The sequence below is a fragment of the Topomyia yanbarensis genome, chromosome 2 (genome assembly GCF_030247195.1).
Source record: "Topomyia yanbarensis strain Yona2022 chromosome 2, ASM3024719v1, whole genome shotgun sequence".
In the NCBI taxonomy this organism is placed as follows: domain Eukaryota; kingdom Metazoa; phylum Arthropoda; class Insecta; order Diptera; family Culicidae; genus Topomyia; species Topomyia yanbarensis.
In genome coordinates this window covers 313,792,271-313,815,587 of record NC_080671.1, presented here as the reverse complement: position 1 = coordinate 313,815,587, position 23,317 = coordinate 313,792,271, and the positions used below count along the sequence as shown (strand labels likewise).

The 23,317-nt window shown below is 36.2% G+C and overlaps 1 protein-coding gene across 2 annotated transcripts in view; it reads right to left on the bottom strand.

Annotated features, from left to right (window-relative positions):
* Positions 1 to 16,658, bottom strand: part of LOC131683610 (transforming growth factor-beta-induced protein ig-h3) — a 48,074-nt gene extending 31,416 nt beyond the window's left edge. The window contains exons 1-3 of one of the 2 annotated variants that reach the window (XM_058965727.1): positions 16,401 to 16,658; positions 15,162 to 15,427; positions 136 to 358 (exon numbers count right to left, since the gene is read on the bottom strand). In XM_058965727.1, the coding sequence (XP_058821710.1) occupies positions 136 to 358; positions 15,162 to 15,427; positions 16,401 to 16,468 (557 nt within the window). In that variant the 5' untranslated portion in view covers positions 16,469 to 16,658. The remainder of the gene's footprint in view (positions 1 to 135; positions 359 to 15,161; positions 15,428 to 16,400) is intronic. The other variant, XM_058965728.1, reaches the window with a different exon arrangement.
* Between the last annotated feature and the right edge of the window lie 6,659 nt (positions 16,659 to 23,317).

Genomic DNA, 23,317 nt, shown 5'->3' with positions numbered 1-23,317 from the left:
ACAATGACTAGACGGGCGGGGCACACACGATACCATCAGTCACCACATCATTATAATAATGAATGTAACGCCATTTAACCAGCAGGCGACACATTGTCGCTAAAAACAACAGAAAGTTGTGAAAATGTGACTCACCCTTTCCACCAAGGTTTGTTAGCATTCAGGTCGAAGAAACCAAAGCCGGGGAAAGCACCAGCAAAGAAACTCGTTTCCGGCGTGTTGAAAAAGGTATTAAAATGATGCTGGAACACACTGCTTTGATCAGGTTGAGCTACGGGTTTGAAGGGCTGCACCGATGGACGACGCTTGTCGTCCTCCGTAATACCGTAGGCGCCTGGTAACACCTCAACGTCGGGGTCTGAAATATGAAAACAATGTAAATGTGCACTAGTGTTAGTAAAACAAATAAACGTGAAACCTAGGCTAGCGTTCAATAAAATCATATACGTACAACTTTCCTAAGCATAAGCTTTATATGTGCCCCACACAATCAAATTCAAACATAAAATTAGAAGTTTTCGGGAATCTCCAAACAGTGAGTGGATCTAACACGGTACTTTTACCGCCCAGAACTCAAGCAATTAACCCAAGAATGTTTACTGTTTACCTTGAATACGCTGTTAATTATCTCCATTCAGACCCGACCGAATTCCCAAACTGTCTGGTCTCTTATTACTATTATTTTTTTTCGTCACATCACTTCACTTGTACAGTAGGCGCTACCTGTTGCAAAAAATTTGACTTTGCCATGCACTTTCTTCACAAACAAACAGTGTAGGGTAATGAGCCTACTTTCGCCATGTTTCTATTATCCCCCTACCTATTTGAAGGCGTTGGTTAGAGCAGCGTCTGCCACCTTTGTTCAACGCATTGAGTCAAATGGTAGTGCAACAATAGTTGCACTCGATTCGAGTTTTCGTTGCGCTCAGACACGAGCATTTCACTGTTTTTAGAGCATTTGTGTTATTATATTGGTTGTTAACAACAACGCAAAACTGTTGATGCTAATTTATACGCCTTCCATTGATTGTAGGCTGAGTAGTTAATGAAATAATGAGGCGCCCTCTCTAGTATGGTAAAAATAGGCATTTTACCCTCTATAAACCCTTTCAAATGTTTGAATCAAGCAACCGAGGAAAGATTTTGTAATTACCTGTTGACTGGGCAAAAATTTTCACTGGCCATGAAAAATGATGGCATTTGAGTGAACTGAAAAAAGTATATCAAGATCACAATAGTTTTATCTACTAGCACCTGCTGGAAAAATACTGTAGAGTCAAATCCTCATAAAAGTGTTTTTCTTCAGGATTGGTGAAGAAATATGTACCAACTTTAGTTTGATGGTAAAGTGAGTGGTGAATTGAATACTATTTGAAACGGAATTCCGAAGATACTGGAACTCTGTTTTGTGCTTTTCATTTTACATGAAATTTGTCGAAAAAAAATTAGGGTGTTTCTTAGAAAATGATTTTATTTATATAACCTTTGTAGTTTTGATTATTCAATAAGATGACTATAGACTATAGAAATACTTTCAGATATTTTAAAGGAAAACAGTTTGTCTCAATACACTGCCCTCTAGCGTCTTTCGTTATAAAATTGTATATATACTTTTTTGCTATAAATGAACTATTTTTTGAGTAAATATTGCAAAGATATACAAAAATATCGTATTTACCATTCTTTGATTATCTATACTAGAGATGATATTTCATATGACATCAATGGTATTTAATGTTAAGTGCTCTAATCGAAGATAATGCTATATGGTCGGTGTTAAGTCACCGTTTTTAAGAAACACCCTAAACCTTACATTTGGACTTGTAGTGAAATGGAAATTAACTAAGTAGTCTTCATTTTATAGCATTGGAAATTGTACATATTTGGTCGTATGTCATTTTAAATGTTCGTTGATATGTTGGCATTGTAATAGGAGACGCCGGATGATGTCAATCTAGCTGACATTTCTTTAGACTGAGCAAACCAATTGCTTTGTTTGCTTCGTGTTTATTTGACTAACTAGGGAACTAATCCACTGGGCATTATATGCACGTGGGGAATACGCATGGTCTTGTCTGAGTAGTATGATGATTGTTGAATCAAGTATGAGAGTTGAGAATTGACAATTCGCAAGAACAATCGCTAACCAGGTACTCATTTGCGGCAATCATATTAGCATGACGAACAAATGTTTTATTGTCATATTCATTGGTTTACTTTTGGTCCATTAAATCATCAATTATTTATATTAATTGTTCTCATTTTATTGAGTCCTTTCATATACTGTGAACAATATTGTTGATTGTCATGTTAACTGTATTTCTCCATGAGTATAGCTTGAGTATATACTATTGACGTAAAAGTGAGTATAGTATTATTGACGTAAAAGATGTCAAAATCAGAAGTCCCTTCTTGATTTCTTGCAGCTACTGCATTTTCTGGGTGCATTTATATTTTTAATTAAGTTAGATTATTTTCGTTCGTATTGTCTCTAGAATTAGCATGAAAAACCCGCGCTTATGTCATCGGTTGTATATTCGACATACAAATTTAGTCAAGTATTTCGGCAGTGCTGTTTAAAATGCGCTTCAGTTAGCAAAACAACACGCGCGGATAATGATAACATAAGAACCGGCACGTTATTAATTTCTTATAATAAAACTAAAGTTTTTATAAACTTTGGTATTAGTATAAGAAATGATAAATAATACTTGTACGACGATATCTTCAATTACATAGGTACGACAAATATTTCGAGACAGTAAAAGTAATCGCTTTTCATTAAATTGTTCTTCGAATATCGTGTTTCATTGTAGCAACACTCCCGACGGTCGGCTGTCCGGAGCAAAAGTAGCTTTTTTACAAAACGGACATTTCCAAATTAATTCAACGAACAATAAATCTATCATAAATTCTTGGCAGCCGGCTGTCCAGAGGACTTCTGAGAGGTGTATAGATTGTATCACTTATCAAGATGAATTCAAATTTGTGTAACGCGTGGAGATGCAGTTTGTGTGGCAAACGAGGAGATGCAGAGGTATGCACGGTCTCCATAGCAACGCACAGTGGCGGATTTGGCAAAAATAGAATACTTTTTTAAGTGAAACGTTCTAAAATTTGTTGATAATTGACAGTTTAAACCTAAGACAAGACGTGATAATAGGTGGGGGGCGGTTTCGAATTTGGAATAATGGAAAGTTATGCTGACGGGTTGCACTTTATTTATATGTATTGATGTCAAAAGATATTATTTTGTTTGTTTATAGAAAGTGTCAATAGCCTTAACGCTTTTGTAGCAGACGGTTTCAACACTAAATTATTGAAATACTTTTTTGGTCCATGTATGTACACTATGTTTCAAGGCAATTTGTGTTCCTTGAACGATTCTCCATTTGGAACATTATAGAATTCTTGCCCGAATTTGCCCGTTTTGATTAAGTGGAGAAGGAGACTGATTATAATATTTTCAGCTTAAAATTTTGACTCGTAATTTTAATTACTGCTGCACCTCCGGTTGTCATAGCAAGTCGCACAATACTGCATTTTGATCGGGAAGAATTTTGTGTGTAGTGATAAAAATTTCATCGAGGTTCATAAACATGTTACAAAGTTATCAAAAGTGGAGCGCAAAAGACGTAAATAATTTTAGTCTTTCATATTGAAAACCAACGAGTGATCGTCAAAGGTTCAAAATTTCAAAAATTGAGCTCAAGCTCATGCTAATGCTCAAAAGAACATAACATAGCATCTCGTTGTATAGGTCTATTCATTACAGAACAGTTAACTCAAATTGCAAAGCAGCTGAAAATGACTGCGTAGCTAATCTTTTACTGCCGAAAGTTGTTGTATTGGACCAGACCTACAACCATCACTAGATCACTTGAAAATGTTTGTATGATGCAACAAAACTAGTTTTTTAGCTATTGATAAACTTTGATTTTAGTATGTTATGAAATGTTAACGTCGCTTCAATTAATGAAAGAATAGTTCATCAAACCTTTCTTTTTCTAGCGTGTTCTGTCGGTGTCAGTCACTGGTGATACGAAGTCGAAATGCAGATTTTTGAATTGCTATTAAAGACTGTTTGTGCCCTTCACGCTGAAACAGTGGTTTTTATACAATTTTCCCCTGAAACAGCGTAATGGGTTATTACTAAATTTTCACCATAACATGTTACACTGCATTGATTTGGTAATGGGACCATGTTTCCAATCTCGCATGTTTCATCAACAAAATTAGGACTTCACCCGAGTCCAGTGTTTGCTCTGGAACACTAGAAATGTTTTCGTTATGGATCTTTCGTCTAACTGGTTGCCACTGCGATGCCAGTTACCGATGAGATAAAGTCGAAAAAAAAACTTTTTAAAAAAAATATAAGTTTTGGGCCCACTATGTACAAAGAGGACTTTCTTTCTTTTAGGCAGAAGTTATTTAAATTTAATGAAAATGAAAGGGAAAAATTATGTACAAAATATAAATTTGTTGCCTCTGGATGAATTGGTACTACTTAATCAATTGAACTCCCTGATCAACGAAAATTCGAACCACACGCTCTTCAATTCTTACTGGCAACACTAGAGTTGTAGTTTGGTTGCTCTGTTAGTAATAAGGAACTGATATGATGGCGCCGGTGGTTGAGTGGTAAGCGTGACCGCCACTCATTCCAATTTTCCTGGGTTCAATTCCAGCCGAGGTCGTTGAGATTTTTCTGAGGTGAAAAAATCTGTGGTCACGTCTTCGTTCGGAAACGAAGTAAAGCCGTTGGTCTCCGGTCTATAAGTTTTGGTGGATCGTTATCTAGTCCAGATAGTGAAGTCTCACCTCTCTGGCGTCGGTAAAGAAGAAGTGATCCAACTTCTATACTCTTACTAACAAGAATACCCTCCTCCTGTGATACTTGTGAAGTGCGTAGTAGTATATACGGCCTCTAGCAAAAGCAAGTATCGGACTAACCATTCCTTCCCTTTCCTACCGCAATCTACGTTCGGGCCTCGCCGGTATTGATCAATACTTTAGAATTACCAGGAGCTGCACATTGAAAGATGTTTCGCTACTCCCAAGCATAATTATCTACTTATTCTCTGTGCAACTTCAGCTAGTCCAGATCGATAACGGAGTAGCAGCTAGGGGTGGTCGCACAACCTCAACCTCTGTTAGTAATCAGGAACTGATATCGTTCATTGTTCTATTGAATCGCTATCGTCAGTAAATTTTATTTTAATTTTCTATCGAATCGCTATCGTCAGTAAATTTTATTATCCTTTAACATAAAAGTCAACGTAGGGAATATTTAGCAAAATACGTTTAACGTAAAATCCTCACGTTATTCTGTTCAGCATACTGACGGAATCCGGCCCAAGATTCGATGGAATAGTTTTCAGAAGTCTGAAAACATTTATATCCAGTTTGAGTCTTTTTCAGTATTCTGATAAAATCTTTCTCAGTATTTTGACGTTATCAGGATTATGATGGAATTTTTCGTCTCAGGATTTTTTTCAGCAAAGTATCTTTTAAATAATAGGCTATAGAACGAGAGAATTCTCATCAGTATGTTTCTTTCTCAGAAAATGGAGGTTTACCTGCACAGGAGTCTGATGCAGATAGTAAGACTCCCTAAAAATACTGAACAAGTGTTTGCCAGAGTTTCGAACAGGACTCTATTAAATTGCTAAGTTCGACTCCGTCAAAATTCAAGCGAAATATTATCAGAATCGTGAGACGAATTTCATTATAATTCTGAGCAGTAGTGCATCAGATTCCAGAGAAGGTTTTCATCAAGATCCTGAGAAGAGTTTCACCAGAATTTCGAGTTTTTTGAGTAGACTCAGAAAAAAAATATAATCAAGATCCTAAATGGGTACCAGAAACGGAGATTGACCAACCTCTATTAAATGACACCGGGTATCTAAATAGCGTGCTGTTTATTGCGTGTAGTTTGAAGTATTGTATAAAGGGTTCATATTACGTTGTCCAATATGTCCTCGGGGATGTAACGGGATTTTCTGTGAGTAAGCAAAAATTAGATCTAATTGCAACTTCGGTGTAATTTACGAATTCGGATTTCATGAAGTTTGATAAACAACCTGACATACGGTTTTACCGGATATCCAGACGACCGGAAAAATATTGTTGACCTTTGCAGTGTGAAATTACAAAACTATTCGTGCAACCCACCGGTATCACCAGGCCCGTAGCCAGGGTTATTTTCGGAGAGACTTAAAATTCAAAGCACAATTTAATTAGTTCTGATTGCTAACTATCCAACTAGCCCCTGAAAACTGAAAGAAATTTAGAAAGAAAATAAAATATTCAATTCAAAATATAATTTTTGTTATTTATTTATTTACAACTAGTGTTACATTCAAAAATAGAATGAACTCAAGCGCCAACCGAACTGATCAATCCAGAATTTCCAGATGTCAGTCTGTTTTGTCCAGAAAACCATGAGACAACTTAATTCTAATAAGGATTTATACGTTTTAAGTCCAGTGCCTCACTAATTCATTAATTACTCGGCATACAATTGATGGAATGCGTACAAGTTGGCATCATCAGCTTTGTTTCGTTGTTAAGATTCAAGATAATAACATAAATGACCTGAAAACGGTGAAATGCTCGTGTTTAAGCGCAACAAAAACTCAAATCGAGTGTCCCTATTTTTTGCGCTACCATTTTATGTCATCGTAAAAATCTGCAAACTTTACACGCAGTTACGCACCTTATCGTGTTACATCATTATTAATTGGGTCATTCAACGAAGAATAAAATTCTCCTTCTATTTCGTAAACCGATAAAGCTCATCTTTCTTAATACAACAATATATATGTTCACCATTTAAAACTTCAGAATGATTTTTAATTGATTTTCTAAACAAATGTAATCCCGTCCTCATTTGACACTATCGATCAAACTTGTCAGTGAAGAATTTAGCCACATGGGTTAGCATTTTAGGCAGTTATCCCAGCAAAAGGATAGTGTTCAAGGTAGTTCAGTGAAAGGTGTGGTCGTGGCATAAATCTCCGATCAACATGGGGAACGTGCCATTTGAGCCAGACGCTACTGGTTCCTGGTCGTGATAATTCAATTTAATAATAATTTTTATTTTTTATTTTGCGTACAAAAAAGTGAAAAAAATTTCGATTACGTATCATTAACGTCAGCTGCATCGGAAAAAATCGAAAACAGCATATGGCTTAATGACCCAATTGCGAAATTTGCGTCAAGAGCACCTTTCACCAACTCTTTGGAGAAGAATATTTCATTGCCGTTCCAGGGTATTTTGGAAAGAATAAACTATTAAAATGTGCCAAGAAAATTCTGATCTGCTAACCCGCATAAATGAAAACTTTATCTAGAATCCTCCATATTATACAAAAATCATAATTGGTATGGTAACCATATACGTTAAGGTCTATTTATGATATAACGATAAATGCGTTTTCCTGTAAAATTATATGAAATTATAGAATGAAGATACGAGTTATTGTTACAATATAGGGAATGGTTATAATATAATATTGTATGTTAGAAAAGAATTGAGGTGCTTCCGCAGGATTATTAAAAAAATATATCGAAACGATTTGAATTGAAGTCACAATGATGATAGTCATTTTCATATGGTTCTGTAAGGTTTGCTTTAAAGAAAACCATGTATCGTTACAATTTCCTTACATAATGTTCACCTGAAGTCGAATCGTTTGGTTACAGTTTTTAGTAATCCTTTATATTGAATTGAATGTGTTGTTAAAATGAAATAACGAATCTTTGTTTATTGCATATATTTATTGGGGAAAAAATAAATATCTATCCACGGATAAAGTGCTTTAATACTTTATTATTATTTCTTACCAAGTGGAAATCAGATTATTTAGGTTGGATAAAAGAAATTCCAAATTTAATTTTTGGCGTACAGGTTTCGTTTTTGAACAAAATCTAAAGCTTAATACATTTCTGTAAAAGGTGAAATGAATCCACAAGGCTGTCAATAATGTTTTACTCAGCGAAGGTTGATTAGATTAATTAGGGTTACCAAATGGACTGAGAGCAAATTAAGGACATCCCTGCCAAATCTATTCGGAATTTGAGCCTGAATCATTTGTCACTTGAGCCAGAATTCTGAAAGAGTCGGGATTCTGGCTTATTTTCCAGCAGTTGATCTGGGACGTTGAATCTTGATCGAGACAAATTTAAATGGTGTAGTGCCAACATTGAGCGAAGATAACCACTTAGGCCAAACCTCATATCGAGCTATCCAACAAATTTTGGTTACTTCTGAGTAAAAGAACTTTTGGTTGGAATGAGTCGCAGAGAGTATTCATTAACAAAAACAATCGCTGGAAGTATTAGAAATTGACAATTGAAATTGATTCTCTTGGAATAAAGTTGATCTGAATAATTTAATACAGGGTGATTCATCATGACGTTTTTTTTTGATCTAGCAAAAATTTGAAAAATTGAGTAAATCGCGAAATATTTATTTGTCAATCAAAAGAACATTTTTTGCCATTTATTGTTTGAAAACAATTTCTTTTAAATATTGACCGCTTGAGGTAATCCATTCGACTGGTCCAATTTTTGATGACGAATTTCATGTGGTATCTGGCTAGTTAGTCGAGTAATGTTGGTTTCTGATGCTTGGGAATGTCACCGCCGCTATGTTTTCTTCAATGCGTGCTAGATGTGGTTGACTTGTTCGCTAAACGTCCAATAACGAGAATTGCAACTTTTACTCTTTGATTGTATGGCGAATAGTGGAGTAAGTTGGCAGATTATGTCGACCATATTATGGTCGGAGTGCACGAAACACATTTCTCACAGATTGCTGATTTTCGAAATATAGTTGAATAATTTGAAAATGGTGAGCATACTGTGGTGGCAAACAATACTAAACTACAATAACATGACATACCCTCTTAAAAAACATCATGTTGAACCACCCTGTATATGCCAAGGTTTGAAACTAATGTGGTTTTCCTTTGAGGCGAAACTGAGTCAGTTCCTAACCCCAACTGTTGTCAAAATGTATGAACTGACAGCGGTTTGGGTTAGAACCTGACTCAGCTTCAGGTTCAAGCGAAATCGCCATAAAAATAAGGACATTTGAATTAAAATAAGGACGCTTTCCAAAAACCTCGGAAATAAGGACATGTCCTTTAAAATAAGGACGGTTGGTAACCCTAAATGATTAATTCACATTTCATCTATAGCAACAATTTGTTTATAAGCACATTCAGCAAAATGGTAAAACTAATCATAATCAAATTTCGTACATGGCAAAATATATCACATCGTAACACTGCCGTTTAAGAAGTTTTGTTAGAAGGAAGGAACTTCACAAATTTAGGATGGACTTCTAAAAAAGGGCTAACAATATGTATTGCAGTCCTAGCAATTAAAGAATTTCAAATCCTCCTCTAATACCCGAGCTTATACCTTTTTCTTAAGTGGATCAATGTAAATGTATTACATTTTTCGTATACATCACAAGTCTTTTTAACAACGTAAGTACACAGCTGCCGGAAATTGCTACACCTGTCAAGACGAGGAGGGATGGTCAATTCTAATAACGGATGCATCATTCAGATTCTCGATTTGCCTAACCAACCAGATTCAACGGTTTATATATGGTCAAGGCTTTTGTCTGTCACGTTACATTTTTACGTATATTTCATAAGATAAGTCAGCAAAAACAATAAAATCAGATTCTATCCCAACTGCACATTATTAAGGTCACTAAACCGCACATTTTTTCTACAGAAATTTATTTTCTATCATGAACGGTTTTCGTGTTATTGTCATTTTAATACGTCTGTCACGTTACACAATTTTCGCAGTGAGTTTGGAGGTTGCCCGACTTAATTGAAAAAGTCTGTTCCGTTGGCCCCCAAATTTGCATGAACACAGTTTTAAGTTGAAGCTTGGAAAACAAGGAAGAGTTTGAAATATAGTTTTCCTGAAGAAAAACTTTGTTTTCGATTTTATGGAGTATTCTCAATGATCTGTCACGTTACAACCAGAATCTGTCACGTTACAATTCTATATTTTTATTGAAGCACGCATATCGAGACAGTCGTGCACAAATCATCCTTGGTCTGGGAACTGAGTATTAACGGGAAATTTCATGTTTATTTTGAAAACATGCTGGTTTTGATGAACAAACGTGAATAACTTATGAAAAGGTCGTAATTTCACGAATTAATATATTATGTCGAAAAAATCTAAAATGACTTAAAACACCTGCATTTTGAAGCACAATTTTGCATGAGAATATTGAATTGAAAAACCATTTTGAAATGCATTCTATAACTAAATTGTTTAAAAAAAATTAAATTAAAATAAAAAAATTAAAATTTAAAAATTTAAAGAATTTTTAAAATATGTTAAATCCTTTTATTGTTATTTTCTCCATAATGCAATTATATTTTAAACATTTTTTATTAGCAATTCCATTTTAAACGTGTTATGTTTTTGCGTTTGGTAGCTGTGAGTTATTTATACTACTAGATATTTTTGTTGAAGAAAAAAATCAAAATGTTTCGGAAAGTTTTTCTTAAGAGCATTTTGCTTCGAAATTATATTTAGTATTAGTATTGTATAAGAAAATTATAATTATGACTGGCAAATACTAAGAAATTTAGAAGCATACTTGAAGTTAAAAATACTTCCTTACTAATAACTTCCTAATAACGTATATACAGTTTCTTTAATTTTAGGTTTTCGCTATCAAAAAATCATTGTTTTTTGTAATTGTATTTTATAACATTTTTTTTTGTTTTCTTATTGAAAAATTTGACCAAAAAATATTCACACAGAAGAATTGATTCCCTAAAACTCGCTATCATATAGTTTTGCTACACAAATGGCGATTTTCGAACAATATATTTTGAAAGTAGTGCATTCAAGGTCTGATATGCCCGTTTTAAATATTACTCTTGAATAAAAATTGTTTGTTTAATAATGCAAAATATTTAGTCTACCATAAAGATGAAAAGGTTTCATTAGAATCGAAGATGGTCACCACTTTTGACGTAATTCAATCAAACTTGATGGAATTGCTTCACAGCAGAAAACATCTGTCACGTTACATAATATCAACTGCGTTTTCTCAAAAATGAATAAAACTTCAAGGTTTTCACAATACAATTTCAAAAAGTAGACTCAAAGTAGTAAGAAAAAATATAGGTTAGATATTGTATGCATGCTTTTAGTGTGGTCCACAAAACTTTTTCGAATTTTTGATCTGTCACGTTACAAGTTATATGGTTTCCATTACTTCACAATTGAAAATAATCATTTATCTATATTCATCTCAATTTTTCAAGCAATATCATCAAATTTAAATTAAACTACGATGGAAAAATGTGATTCCAGGAAAAAAGTTGAAAATATGCATTTTGTGTACATTTTTAACTCCTTACGGTCATTTAGTCATTTTCAGGTCATGCAAGTAGCATCAACAAACTTTTATAAATAACAGACATGGAATTTTTTTCTGGGCTCACCATTCATATTTTTTAATATTAGAGGTTATATACATACGGAAAACAAACAGTTCGACGCAAAATTCGATAAAAAAATTTCGCCTGTGGTTGCCATTTTCAGAGCCTTGACCATATTATATATGAATGTATTGCATCAAACACACGGCTCGCTATTACTAAAAGGCTCGCAAACCTCCTCTTAAACCAATTCAAGGAAAATTAAGGGAAAATTTGAATTGAAGTTCCAACTATATACGGTATGCTCCGTAATTATTCAGTCGATTTACCCTCTTCCTAAAGTCGATTGTGGCTAGATTATTATGAAGACCAAAATACGTTCCACAAGATTGCAGAAATAGCTCAATTGGTAAAAGCGGCAATACTACCACCATAAAGATGTCAACAACCGAACATGGAGGACGGCATGCAATCAAATCCAGATTACCATAAATCGATAGAATAAAAAACGTTATTCGAACTGATGAGGGGGAGGGAGAAGAGGCTCTTGGTGAATCAGAGAAAAAACATTTATAAAGTTCTTTTTACATCTGCCGCATTTGATAGTGTCGATAAAGTAGTTTATTATGCACACTCATCACATTTTGCCCATGGCATAGTGTCACTCGAAAACTATAACTGTACTATTCGAGAAATGGTTATCTGTGGTCACAATACACCAAATGATCGAAACGATTTGTGGTGTGGTATCATGTTTGTTTTGCGTCACGATTTGTCATATTGTAAAAAAAACATTAAATGAATTGTGTATAGTGTAAGATTATACTAATCGCCCAGAATGGTGAAGAAATGTTTATGGTAGAATGTTTAATGTACCTTGTTATATCCAACAACAATGTAGTACCGCAAAAAATAATTATAAGATCACCATTCCCCTTATAATATGCCCTAACGTAACGTTACTTAACGACCTATTCGGCAAATGGTACAAGTGGCGCAGACCATGAGTGGAATAGTGGTTTTTTAAGGTCCAAATACCATTGCGGTTATCTTACAGGAATGATCACCAAATATGCGGGAAACGACTAGCTAATATAAACAATCAAAAATGAGTTTTCAGAAGCGACTTTTGTCATTTATAATGCCCAATGGTTCCACCAAACGTAAAAATGATTAATTTTTTTTGTAAACATATATTTCTTGCATGAATGTAAATTGTTGAGCGTAATTTTTCGAAAATTCCAGTGAAAGTGTCATGTCATTTTGAATATATCTTCAAGCATTTTGAATATATCTTCTGAAAGTGCGATCTTTGTAGGTCTTAAAAATTTTACTTACAGTTTATATTTTCAAAAAAGCGCCATATTTCAAAACTTGTGCGACCTACAAAGATATACTTATAATTACTTGACATACAACTTTGTCGTAGACACAATAATAATATACAATAAAGGGCAAGATGCCATACAACAACTTTATCAAAGACACCATAACCCTAAAAAGAAAGATAAGGAAAGAACGTGTGAATTGTGCGTTACCCCCTTTTGGACGCTAGGTACTCCCGCGGGTAACTCCTCGAACTGCGAAAATGCTCGTGAATTGAAAGGTAGTTCATGTAATGATCTTATTTTTTTTAAGAAATATCCGACCCATTTGTGACGAGAGATGTTTGAAACAGGGTGGTGCGCTTTCTAGTTTGTTGTTCGCTAAAGCGCTCGAAGACTCCATCCAAAGATCTGGTGTGCAAAAAGTTAGTATTATCATTACGACTACGAGTTCGCACATGCTTCTTGGTTTCGCGGACGACATAAACTTCATTGAAGTGGATCGTAGAACAGTGGAAGAGATTTTCCGCAAAAAGTTTGTTAGTGCTGAAGGATACGAGAATCGGACTGACTATAAACTCTGACAAGGCAAAGTAAGTCACCTTCAAACAATACTCCACCTCAAGAAGACACGGTAGTATAGCACAAAATTTGAAGTCAACTGCGGTACATATTGGGTCAAAACATCGCTTTTTTGTTAACTTCACTCATAACGACAAGAAGCAAGATAATTGTTTCATTGTTCTTGATCGGCAGACTGCTTGTTGTCGTTCACTTTGGTCGCTTGTTGTTCTGACTCGGGCAGAAGTAGAAAGTAGAATGATTCACGACTAATTATGTTTGCTTTGGCCTCAAAATAGCCATTGGTCATCGCAGTCAAAATTCTATGGTCCTTATCGGAAATAGCTATCCACTTACTTTTGCCTAGTACGCGCGTATTTGTGATATAAGTTTGTTAATTTATTTGAATGTTGTTTTCAAAATATCGCCCATTGAAAATTAGGTAAAAATAAGACACATGGCTTCGTAAAAAGGCGTAACATGCAAAAATTTTCGGACCGCTTTGAAATTCGTCACGCGAGTGTAAAATGCATCATAAGCAAGATCGGGGATCACTATTCTTTAGATGAACCGCCAATAAGAGATAGAAAGCCCGGATCCCCCAACCAGAAACTGGATCAGAAAGGGGTACCTCTAATTAGGAAGAATAAATCAATGATCCAATATATTATATCAAGAAACGGAACAACCCAAAGGACCTATAAAGCAGAAAATCGCCAAAGTGCAGAACGAAAGCAATGAATGTGAATGAGTGAGTTCAATATCCTCTCCAGATCTACAGTAGTATACTGCTGTCGCAGGGAGAATGTAAGCGCTATAGACAAATAGATTCAAGTGGAGAAATGTGGTCGAAAGGAGCTGGTGCGACAAGCAATATTTTCCTGCGGTTTTAAGTCTACCATTGCTTACACTACCGGAACTATAAATGCGGAAGTGTATCGATCTGAGTGTCTATAGAAGAGTTTTCTCTTTGCTACCTTTATATGAATAGCACGGCACCCCTGAACCGCTATGGGCGGATTTGACGTCGGTGCACTCTCGATTGACTCACGGAAATGGGAATAGATTTCATTGAGAGGACACCAACTGACCAAATTGACCACCATCACATTTTAGGCCAATAAAAAACATTTCGTTTTTCTAAAATTTTACTGTAGTATAATCCCTTAAACGCAACGAAAACCAGAATCGTGTACCCTAATTTGAACAGAAACTAACTAACTAACGCGTTCAAATGGAGTGTTGGAAAGAAAGATGAGTTAGGGCACAGTAACCCTAGATTGTTATTAGTCAAATAAACATAATTTCAATACTCAAATTAGACCAATTCAAGCAATTCGTTTACTTTATAAATCGATCAACGCCATTTTGTTCTTTTGTTATTGTAATTTGAGGCCGTTGGTTACAGATGTACATCTTCCATTTTTGTTTGTCTCTTTGACTTAAGGTTGAACAGAGAATGGGCAAAATTCGAAAACAAAAAAGCAGCCTTTCCATACCGTGTGTTAGATCTTCATAAAAATCAATCAGCAGTACTGCAACAACATTCTACCTTAAATGGTAGGTTGATAATTGAGAATCGGAGCTTTCGTACACAAGTATTTCAAAATCGACAGGATTTTTGTTACTATTCTGTTCCTTAGGGACGGAGTAGAGATTGATACTAATTTATCTATCGATTGTGTCCGAGAAATTTTCGAAACAGTACACCCTCTATAATAAAAACCAAAATAGGCCAATCACCCTATTAACGTTTCAAAGCATTTGATTTTAAGGAACAATTCCTAACTATCCCTAGACAACGATATAATCGTTGTCGGTTTGAATGTTTACTCACCTAGTGGTTCACGGTCCCTCTCCAATCCAACTAATGCCGATCCGGGATTCTGTGCGGTCGGTTCCTGGGGTTTAGCTTCATACTCTAACTCGGTTGCTTCCCTGGAAAGCGGTTCATGACGATCGTTACTAAAGGGCCAAACAATGCCGAAGTTACTACCATCTCCCTCGATGAATGGGTCCCCAAAGTTTTGGAAGCTTTTTCGCCAATTATCAAAATCTTCGTCAAACTGGTGGGTTAGTCTAAAGGAGTCCTCATCGATCAAGCTGCACGTAAATTTATTATTTTTTTAGATCCCCAAAGGTGAAATTGAAGCGGTTTAGGTGTGATGGGCAATGTTTGGTACGGATGCACACGAACAAAGATGGATCAGTATACGGTGAGTAGATTGTGAGTATTTTTTTATTAATACACAGAGGGGTATGATAAATTTAATATTGAAATGACCCGTGTATCAACGAAAGAAGGACAATTGCGAGATTGGATAATAAACGTAACGATGGGGGATCCAGCGCAAGTTAGTCGTTGGTGCTGAGCTAGAGCAATTCTAATATCATTTTTTTGCCATCCACAGATGAAAGAAGATTCTGAATATGCTGATCTGTATCAGATGCAAAAATATTTTAATTTACATTATATTTTCAGAGTTATTTAAAAAACCTAATTTTACAAATCACACAAAGCCTAATCTGATCGTTTTAAATTTCGTCTTAATGCTAATGGAAGAAGGAAATTTAATTTCCCGTACAAATACTTGTTCTTGAACTATTGATGTACTCCATAAGCTGATTTTTTTTTAAAATGACGATGTTTTAAGTTATCTATTATTGCTTAATGTATTTAATCGATAGCAGTAACTAATGTAATATAAGATCATAATAGATCATTGATTAATTGTTCGATATCGAACGAACATATTTCTGCATAATGCGATAGCAAGCTAGAGAAAATTTCTATTAAAGGCACGCATGTACCACCGGCTACATTTGCATTTCAGCCGTCGACCGATTTTAAATCGTTTGAGAACGCCCACTATAAGTTCCGCTATTGTTTTTGTCGTTTGTTCAACAGTTACACTCGCACCGCTGTTGTACCTAGCCATACGCAATTATTTATTATCCAATCCGGCTGCCGATTATTACAGGCATCGGTTAGGATGATCGTGATCGTAATGGTGATTAGTGAGTCAAGATGCATGAAATTAGCGAAACTGTATAAATTGAAATGTGGATTAATTACTCGAAACATCTCGAGGAACCGAGTATCGACACCAGAAGTACTATAGAGATGAAAGGAACACTTTTCATCTTGCCGAACGGTGCGCGAATTTCACTTCTTGGAAGATGCACTCTTCTCTTATTTGGATCACTTTGTGCACTATCACTTCACTCCTCCGTTGTCACGGTCCAGGCTAAGGAAAGAGAGCCAATGCTTATTCACCACTTCCGATACCGAACTGCTGTTTAACGAACTCGATCCGACGAAGCATAAACGGAGACTGATGAGCTACTCCGGTCCGTAGTTGTATTTATAACATTACACCTGTTTGCATGGATTGTATAGCAGTATTTTCCTGCAATATAAATAACAACAACAATAGTAGGTACCGTAAAACGGTGGATTCTTAATCACGTCCCGAAAACATTTTTGAGGAACTTTCTCGAAATTTAATATTTTTTTGAATCTATCGTTTTGTATTAATCCTGCATTGTGACCCAATTGTGGATGAACTATGCCAACGACTATACAATAGTAATAGTAAAATAACTCAAATTTACTTATATATGCTCTGTAATTGTATTTATATAAAAGCCTGTTCAACTCTACGACTAAACGCCGACTCAATCCACCTAGCAGTGAGATGAGCCATTTCCTACAAATGTCACTGTTGAATCATTCACGCGAAGTTGGCACCAAAATATAGGTGAAATGAACACAGTGTCGAGTGCTGAATAAATAAAACCTCCAATAATCTGAATGAATTATAAAAAAATCAATAAAGCAAATAAAATTAAACAATTAATAAGCAAAAATATGGAAAAAAGTTGTCAAAATCGTAAAATGGGTAGAATGCCTAATACAAATGAAATTAATAAAATTAATAAATCAAATTAGATCGGTTCAAATGAAAATTAGACAATATTAAAAAAAGTTACAAAATAATAAAATAAATTAAATTGATTCAAACTAACAAATTGAATGAAATTTAAAAAAAAAGACTGGTCGCGCTTGATGTTCGCAGGCTGTGTCCATTAGAGTAGCCCAAAGTTGTATGAAAAAAATGCAAAGTGCGGTATTTCAAACCTTGATAGTGAAAGTCATAGTGGAAGAATTTTAAATAAAACTGTTCTCCGTTGGAAAGCGCTTGATTTTATATAGTCTACTTTGCCGAAGACTTTATTCCGTCAAGTGTTTCCACTCACGAGAGACCCAATATCAAATGTATAGGAAATTTTCAGGCACACTAGCGCCACCCAGTGGAAGAATTCTTATAATTTACTTTGTCGAAGCGTCCACCCCGCTAAGTGTTTCCGATCATGAGATATGATCCAATATATAACTTAACTATAGGTCATTTGCATACTCCCTAGCGCTACCTGGTGGGATAATTCTGCATTATCCTGTTCTTCATCGGAAAGCCCTTAACATTCTAATCCAGTTTGCTGAAGATACTACCCTTCCAAATCGTCAGCATTTCGTGTTATTAAAAGTTAAAATTCATGTAGTTATCTACCTCACGCAAATCGTGCGTTCATCATAAGCCGTTTTTTTCACTTTCGACAGAGCCACCCCAACTACAACCCAGGACACCATCAACTTTGCGCGCTTACAACTTTGTCAGTTTTTATTGGATTGACTTGCAGTCTTGACGAGTCGTTTTGGTGTTACAAGAGAATTCTTCATTTTTCTCAGGAAAAACATTGATCGATCACAGCGCCACCTAGGTCTGAAAATGTGAAACTGATGTGTTTCTCCATACATTTGGTCAATTTTTCCCATACAAACTTTGAGCCATTTGCGCAACCACTTCCAGTGTACCAAATGAGCTGAAATTTTCAGGGAAGCTCATTGGCCACCCAAGCTATCATATTCAGGTGCAAGGTTTTGATTTCGAGATTTTTGGTATTTTGGGTCAGGCTAGTGTCCATGTTATATGTTATCGTAGAGGCCAGCGTCCTTGTCCTAAGGTCTTGGTAGTCGAGGCAGTTTATAAGCATATACTCTAACGTTTTCCGGGTCCCGCAGGTAGACCAGGTGGGCGGGGAACGTTGAACACTGTGTGTGCATGAGACACCTTGGTGTGCCCGGTCCGAAGCCTGGAGAGGATTCTACGGTCCCTCCATTCCTGGCGATCTTCTTATTTTGCAGGTAGCCAGAACTGGAACGTGTCAACCGATTCACAAATACCTAAATATTTTTTCCTGATCAATTGCGCACATTTTTTCTAAGCCGACTTTTTCCGATCTTTTACCGTATTGTGTATAAACAATTCTGCACAAAAGTACTTGAAAGGTCCAACCTTGTTCCAATTCGGACCACCCATTTCTTATCGATTTTTTGCAATATAATTTTTTTAAGTTGTTCCTATTTAATTTTCACTAATTTTTGAATTGTGAAATGAAAAGTTCTCTTGGATATATAAAACTTTGTAGTAAATATACAATAAAAGTAAGAGCTGGCCAAATTACCTAAAAATAGGTTATGATCTATAACGTCGAAATCTGTCAACCTATTTGCGAAAACTTATGTTTTCCTGAAAGCTCGACCGACTGCGCACACTTTCCTCTGAAACGGTTTTTCGTGATCGCGTATCAAAACGTATATACAGCAAAATGTCCAAATTGGACCAACCCATGTTCTATTATTCACATACCGATTAAACGACTTTTGTTGATAGTCTCGAACAAGATATTAATTAAAAGATATTATCCGGCAGATCCAAAATCACAATAATTCACTTGATTTAATTAATTGTTGTTGGCAACAAAAATCTTGTTTTTCGGCTTACACATTTTTCAAAAAAAGCGCCCCGAAACAACATTCGCCCCAAGCACACGCAAACGCACACGAAAACTGAGAAGCGCAATATTTAGTGAGATAGAACAGAGTTACATGACAGCCATGAAAATGATATATACGCCTTTTATGATATGATTGTTGCGTTTTATCAGAAAGATGCTGATGGCCACTTTGAATCGTACATTTGTCAAACATACCTCGTATGATCAAAGATACCCCAATTTACGGTACATTTTTTTCAAAGACGAACCATGAAGTGTTGAATGTTTCTAGAAATATCACCTACACATTCGCATGCCGAAGCGGTTTCAGCTGTTTTGTTTCTGCTTTCTTTCTGAACTTCACGCCAGACTGGAACTGATATTCTTGTACTTATAACCGCGATCATTAGCAGTAATTTCCAGAGAAAGCACAGTGAGATTAGCTTAGCTTGCACTCAATGTATTCATATGAAATAAAAAAAAAGATTGTTATGGGTTTTTCCAAAGAACAAATTTACACAAGTACTATTTCTATATGAATATTTGAATTTTTGTTGATATTTTACAGGAAGAAAAAGGACCGTTATTAAAATTTAGAAGTAAGAGGTTGTTTCCATATATCCAAACCTCATTTTGTCAATCGATATTTAATGTCAATCGATATTTAACATAATTCACTCACGATTGATTTTGTAATCGCTTGAGAAAATGAAAACTTATATTCGTCAGAATACATTACATAATAGCACCTTACTTTTTTTTTTGATTCGATTGTTCTCTATTTCCTGTAAAAATTATTAATATAATTATTCTTCGCGATGGCCCTATGGAATGTGCACCGGTGCTGCATTTGATTAAACCAGGAAATAAAAATATCTCGCCCAATGATACAACTGCTAGTTGTTTACTGGTTCGTTTGGTTAGAACGAAGGAAGCTTTTTTGAACTCCAAGCTGACGCAAAAAAACAGCAAACGACAACTGGTTCTACGCGTTGGTCACTTGTGTCCGTATATGCCTAAGATATCGATGCACTTTAGAATGTTTCGATGCAAAAAAACTAACGTGTAAAATTTCATGTGGTGGGCGGATAGAGTATCATGAATCATTACAGAGAAAATAAGATGGATATCGTTAAGATTTTAGCAAAAAATCGCATATCTTCAACGCTGCGAGAATACCCATATATCAGCTTTTTGAATGATATTATTTTTTTAATTTTTTTCTCAAGTACTTGCTGCGTTACCGGTCCATCGGTGACTACCGTCGCCAACGTCGGAACCCATCGAGACGGAAAACGATCCAGAGATAGGGGATCCCGGGGCTAGTTGACAGTTGGGGTAAGTTGGCAGAATCCCTTTTTCTTCTTTTCTATCAGACATATAGCGCTGCCTCTCGTTGTGTACATCAAGTTATGTGAAATGTGTTTTTGTTGCAAAACATATTGTTTTTTTGTAGTTGTGGGCGATATTTTCGAGCACACCAAGTAGATTTTGTTAACTTTAAACACTTTGTGTTATTTAACGTGATTTTCAATCTATTCCCCGAATGATTATATTTTTCAATAGTGCGTGAAAAGAGTCTTCAGTATCCGTAGAAATATTACATCTATCCATGAACAAAAGTTAGTTTTTAAATAGTTTTTTTCATAAAATATGCGTTTTGGGTGAGTTGCCCGATCAGAATGAAATAACAAGATTATAACAGAACACAATTTTTGTAACATATTGTGTTATAAATTAGGTCTCGTTAGTAGTTAAAATAACAGAAATTTATAACAAGTAACAATGCGAGATATAATTTTGAAATATTTCTGTTATGTGTTTCTGATCGGGTGGCGGTGTTGCACGCGGGGCAAGTTGGCGGTACTATTTACAGTGCAAAAATGGGCATCAAAAATTTTTATTTCCAAAATTCACTACAAAGTAAGAAAATCTTTTACTTATGTATGAAGGGAATATTTTCTTTGGCCTGAATAATTTCGAAAATTTGCTTTTGAACATGGAGTACGCGTTGAAGTCAGAATGCCGGGGTATTGAGACTGAAATATTATAGAAAATGTCGGTTAATATACAGTTTTCTTGAAAAGACTTTCAACACGTTCCATAGGGGTCTCTGGACTGGAGTAATTGAATCTCCTTTTGATTGCTTCTTTTCTGACGCATCCATACATACCGCCAACCTACCCAGGGGCCGGGGTAAATTGGCGGGTTTTCCGCGTCACATATTTTTATCTATAAAAACAAAGACAATGCAACAAACACTTTTGATAAAATTGAGAGATGTTGCCAACAGTCTACCCTTTTATGCAACGCGTTCTATTTTGCCAGATCTTCCAAAATCAAAGCGGTAAAATATGAAAACTGAAAACACAGCCAACTAACCCCGGTCTCCCCCACCGAACAACTAGCTTGCATTCCATCGCAGGATGTTTAGCCGACGTGCAACTACTTGGTGTTACCAACTCAATGCTCGTATCTCCGCTGCACTGGAGTTCCGACAGAATTAGTGTTACTGTCATTAGATCCCAGCTCAGCCCATTTGCCCCTCTGCGAACGCGAAGCCGTTTGGCTCCTCTGCGTACGTTGAGTCGCCAACGTCGGAACCCGTCAAGACGTTAACCGATCCAGAGATTGCTAAAACTTGACGCGGAGCTCTTTGGCTCCTCTGCGTATGTTGAGTCGCCAACGCCGGAACCCGTCGAAACGTGAACCGATCCGGAGATAAAACTTGACCCGCATCCCTTCACAGAAATTTTAACCGATGTGGAACTACTTGTTGCTGTTGCTAATTTTGTGCTTGTTTCTCGCTGAGTAGCCGGTTCACATACGACAGTCGCCGCGCTGGAAGCCGTCGGGGCGTGAACCAATCTGGAGTAGCCAAAAGATCTAGCTCGCATCCTTTCATGACCACACTCGCAGGGTTTATAACTGGCCAATATCTTTTGCTGTTCTATTCGCCACTTTCTCTGAAGTTACGACTGTATTAGTGTCATTACTCTGCTGACAGTATGTGCCCTCGTCTCGACAAGTCTCTGCCACAATATTCTCTACCCTTCTACCCTCTACCCTTCGCGCTGCGTCCAATCTAGAACAGACAAAGTCCACATGCTCCGGTGTTTCCTCGACGCACTCCAGACAAAAGGGTGACACAGCGTATCCAAATCAGTGTAGGTACTTTTTAATACAACCATGACTAGATAGGAACAGCGTCAGATATAAGGTTACTTCACCATGCCTCCTATTTATCTAGATCAAGAGAAACGGTATAAGTGTGTGAGTTCACCTTCCTTTTTCCGTCGAGTCGCAATCATGCTACCAGTTGGCCATCGAGTCAGATCTCATAGTTCCCTGGTTCCCTTCCGCTTATAGCATTCGTTATCTTCCACTAGGATGCTGCCGATATGGATCATTCCAGTGATAACGCAGACTGCCTCTGTTGAAACAGTCCTGTACACACTTGCGACTCGCATGGCCATGAGTCTGAACCTAGTAGTAAGCTTTACCGCGATTCCCAGCGCTGCAACCCAGACAGGATCCTGTACGTCAATATCGATGATGATACACTATTGAGACATTCACCGAAACGTACACGCCGTACCAACTGCTTACTAAACGCCGCTCTAAGGTTGCCAGCTAGTTTTTTGTGTAACTAGTACTTGTATTTGCTATTTGCAGTAGTAATAACCCTACCATTTTGGTTTAAACGCAAAGACAATTTTTAAAACAAAATTTGATTGATAAGTACACTGCCGTTATAAGCATATTTGTCCCTATGTTCTATGGGTTTCCCTATATACATTGGACAATTGTGCGTAGAATGGCAGTACAGCTCATTAAACCAATTTTATCAATTCTGTAATCTAAAAATAATTTTTGAATTTTACTGATCGTGATGAATTTGGCACCACTTGCATCTGGTATACTCAACCTTCACAAAACGATGCATAACGCAGGGCTGATTTTTGGAATAACTTGTTTACTCATTCAGCCTTTCGTTATGCAAATTTACAACATTATGACAGATTGGCTAAGCGCGATGTTTCATGAAGCGCAGCCGTTCCTTTCGATCCGGAAAGGCCGCGTGGAATTTTGGGGAAATGCGCTAATAGCCAGAAGACGCTTCTTGCTTGACCGGACGTTGTTCGGCATGATTCT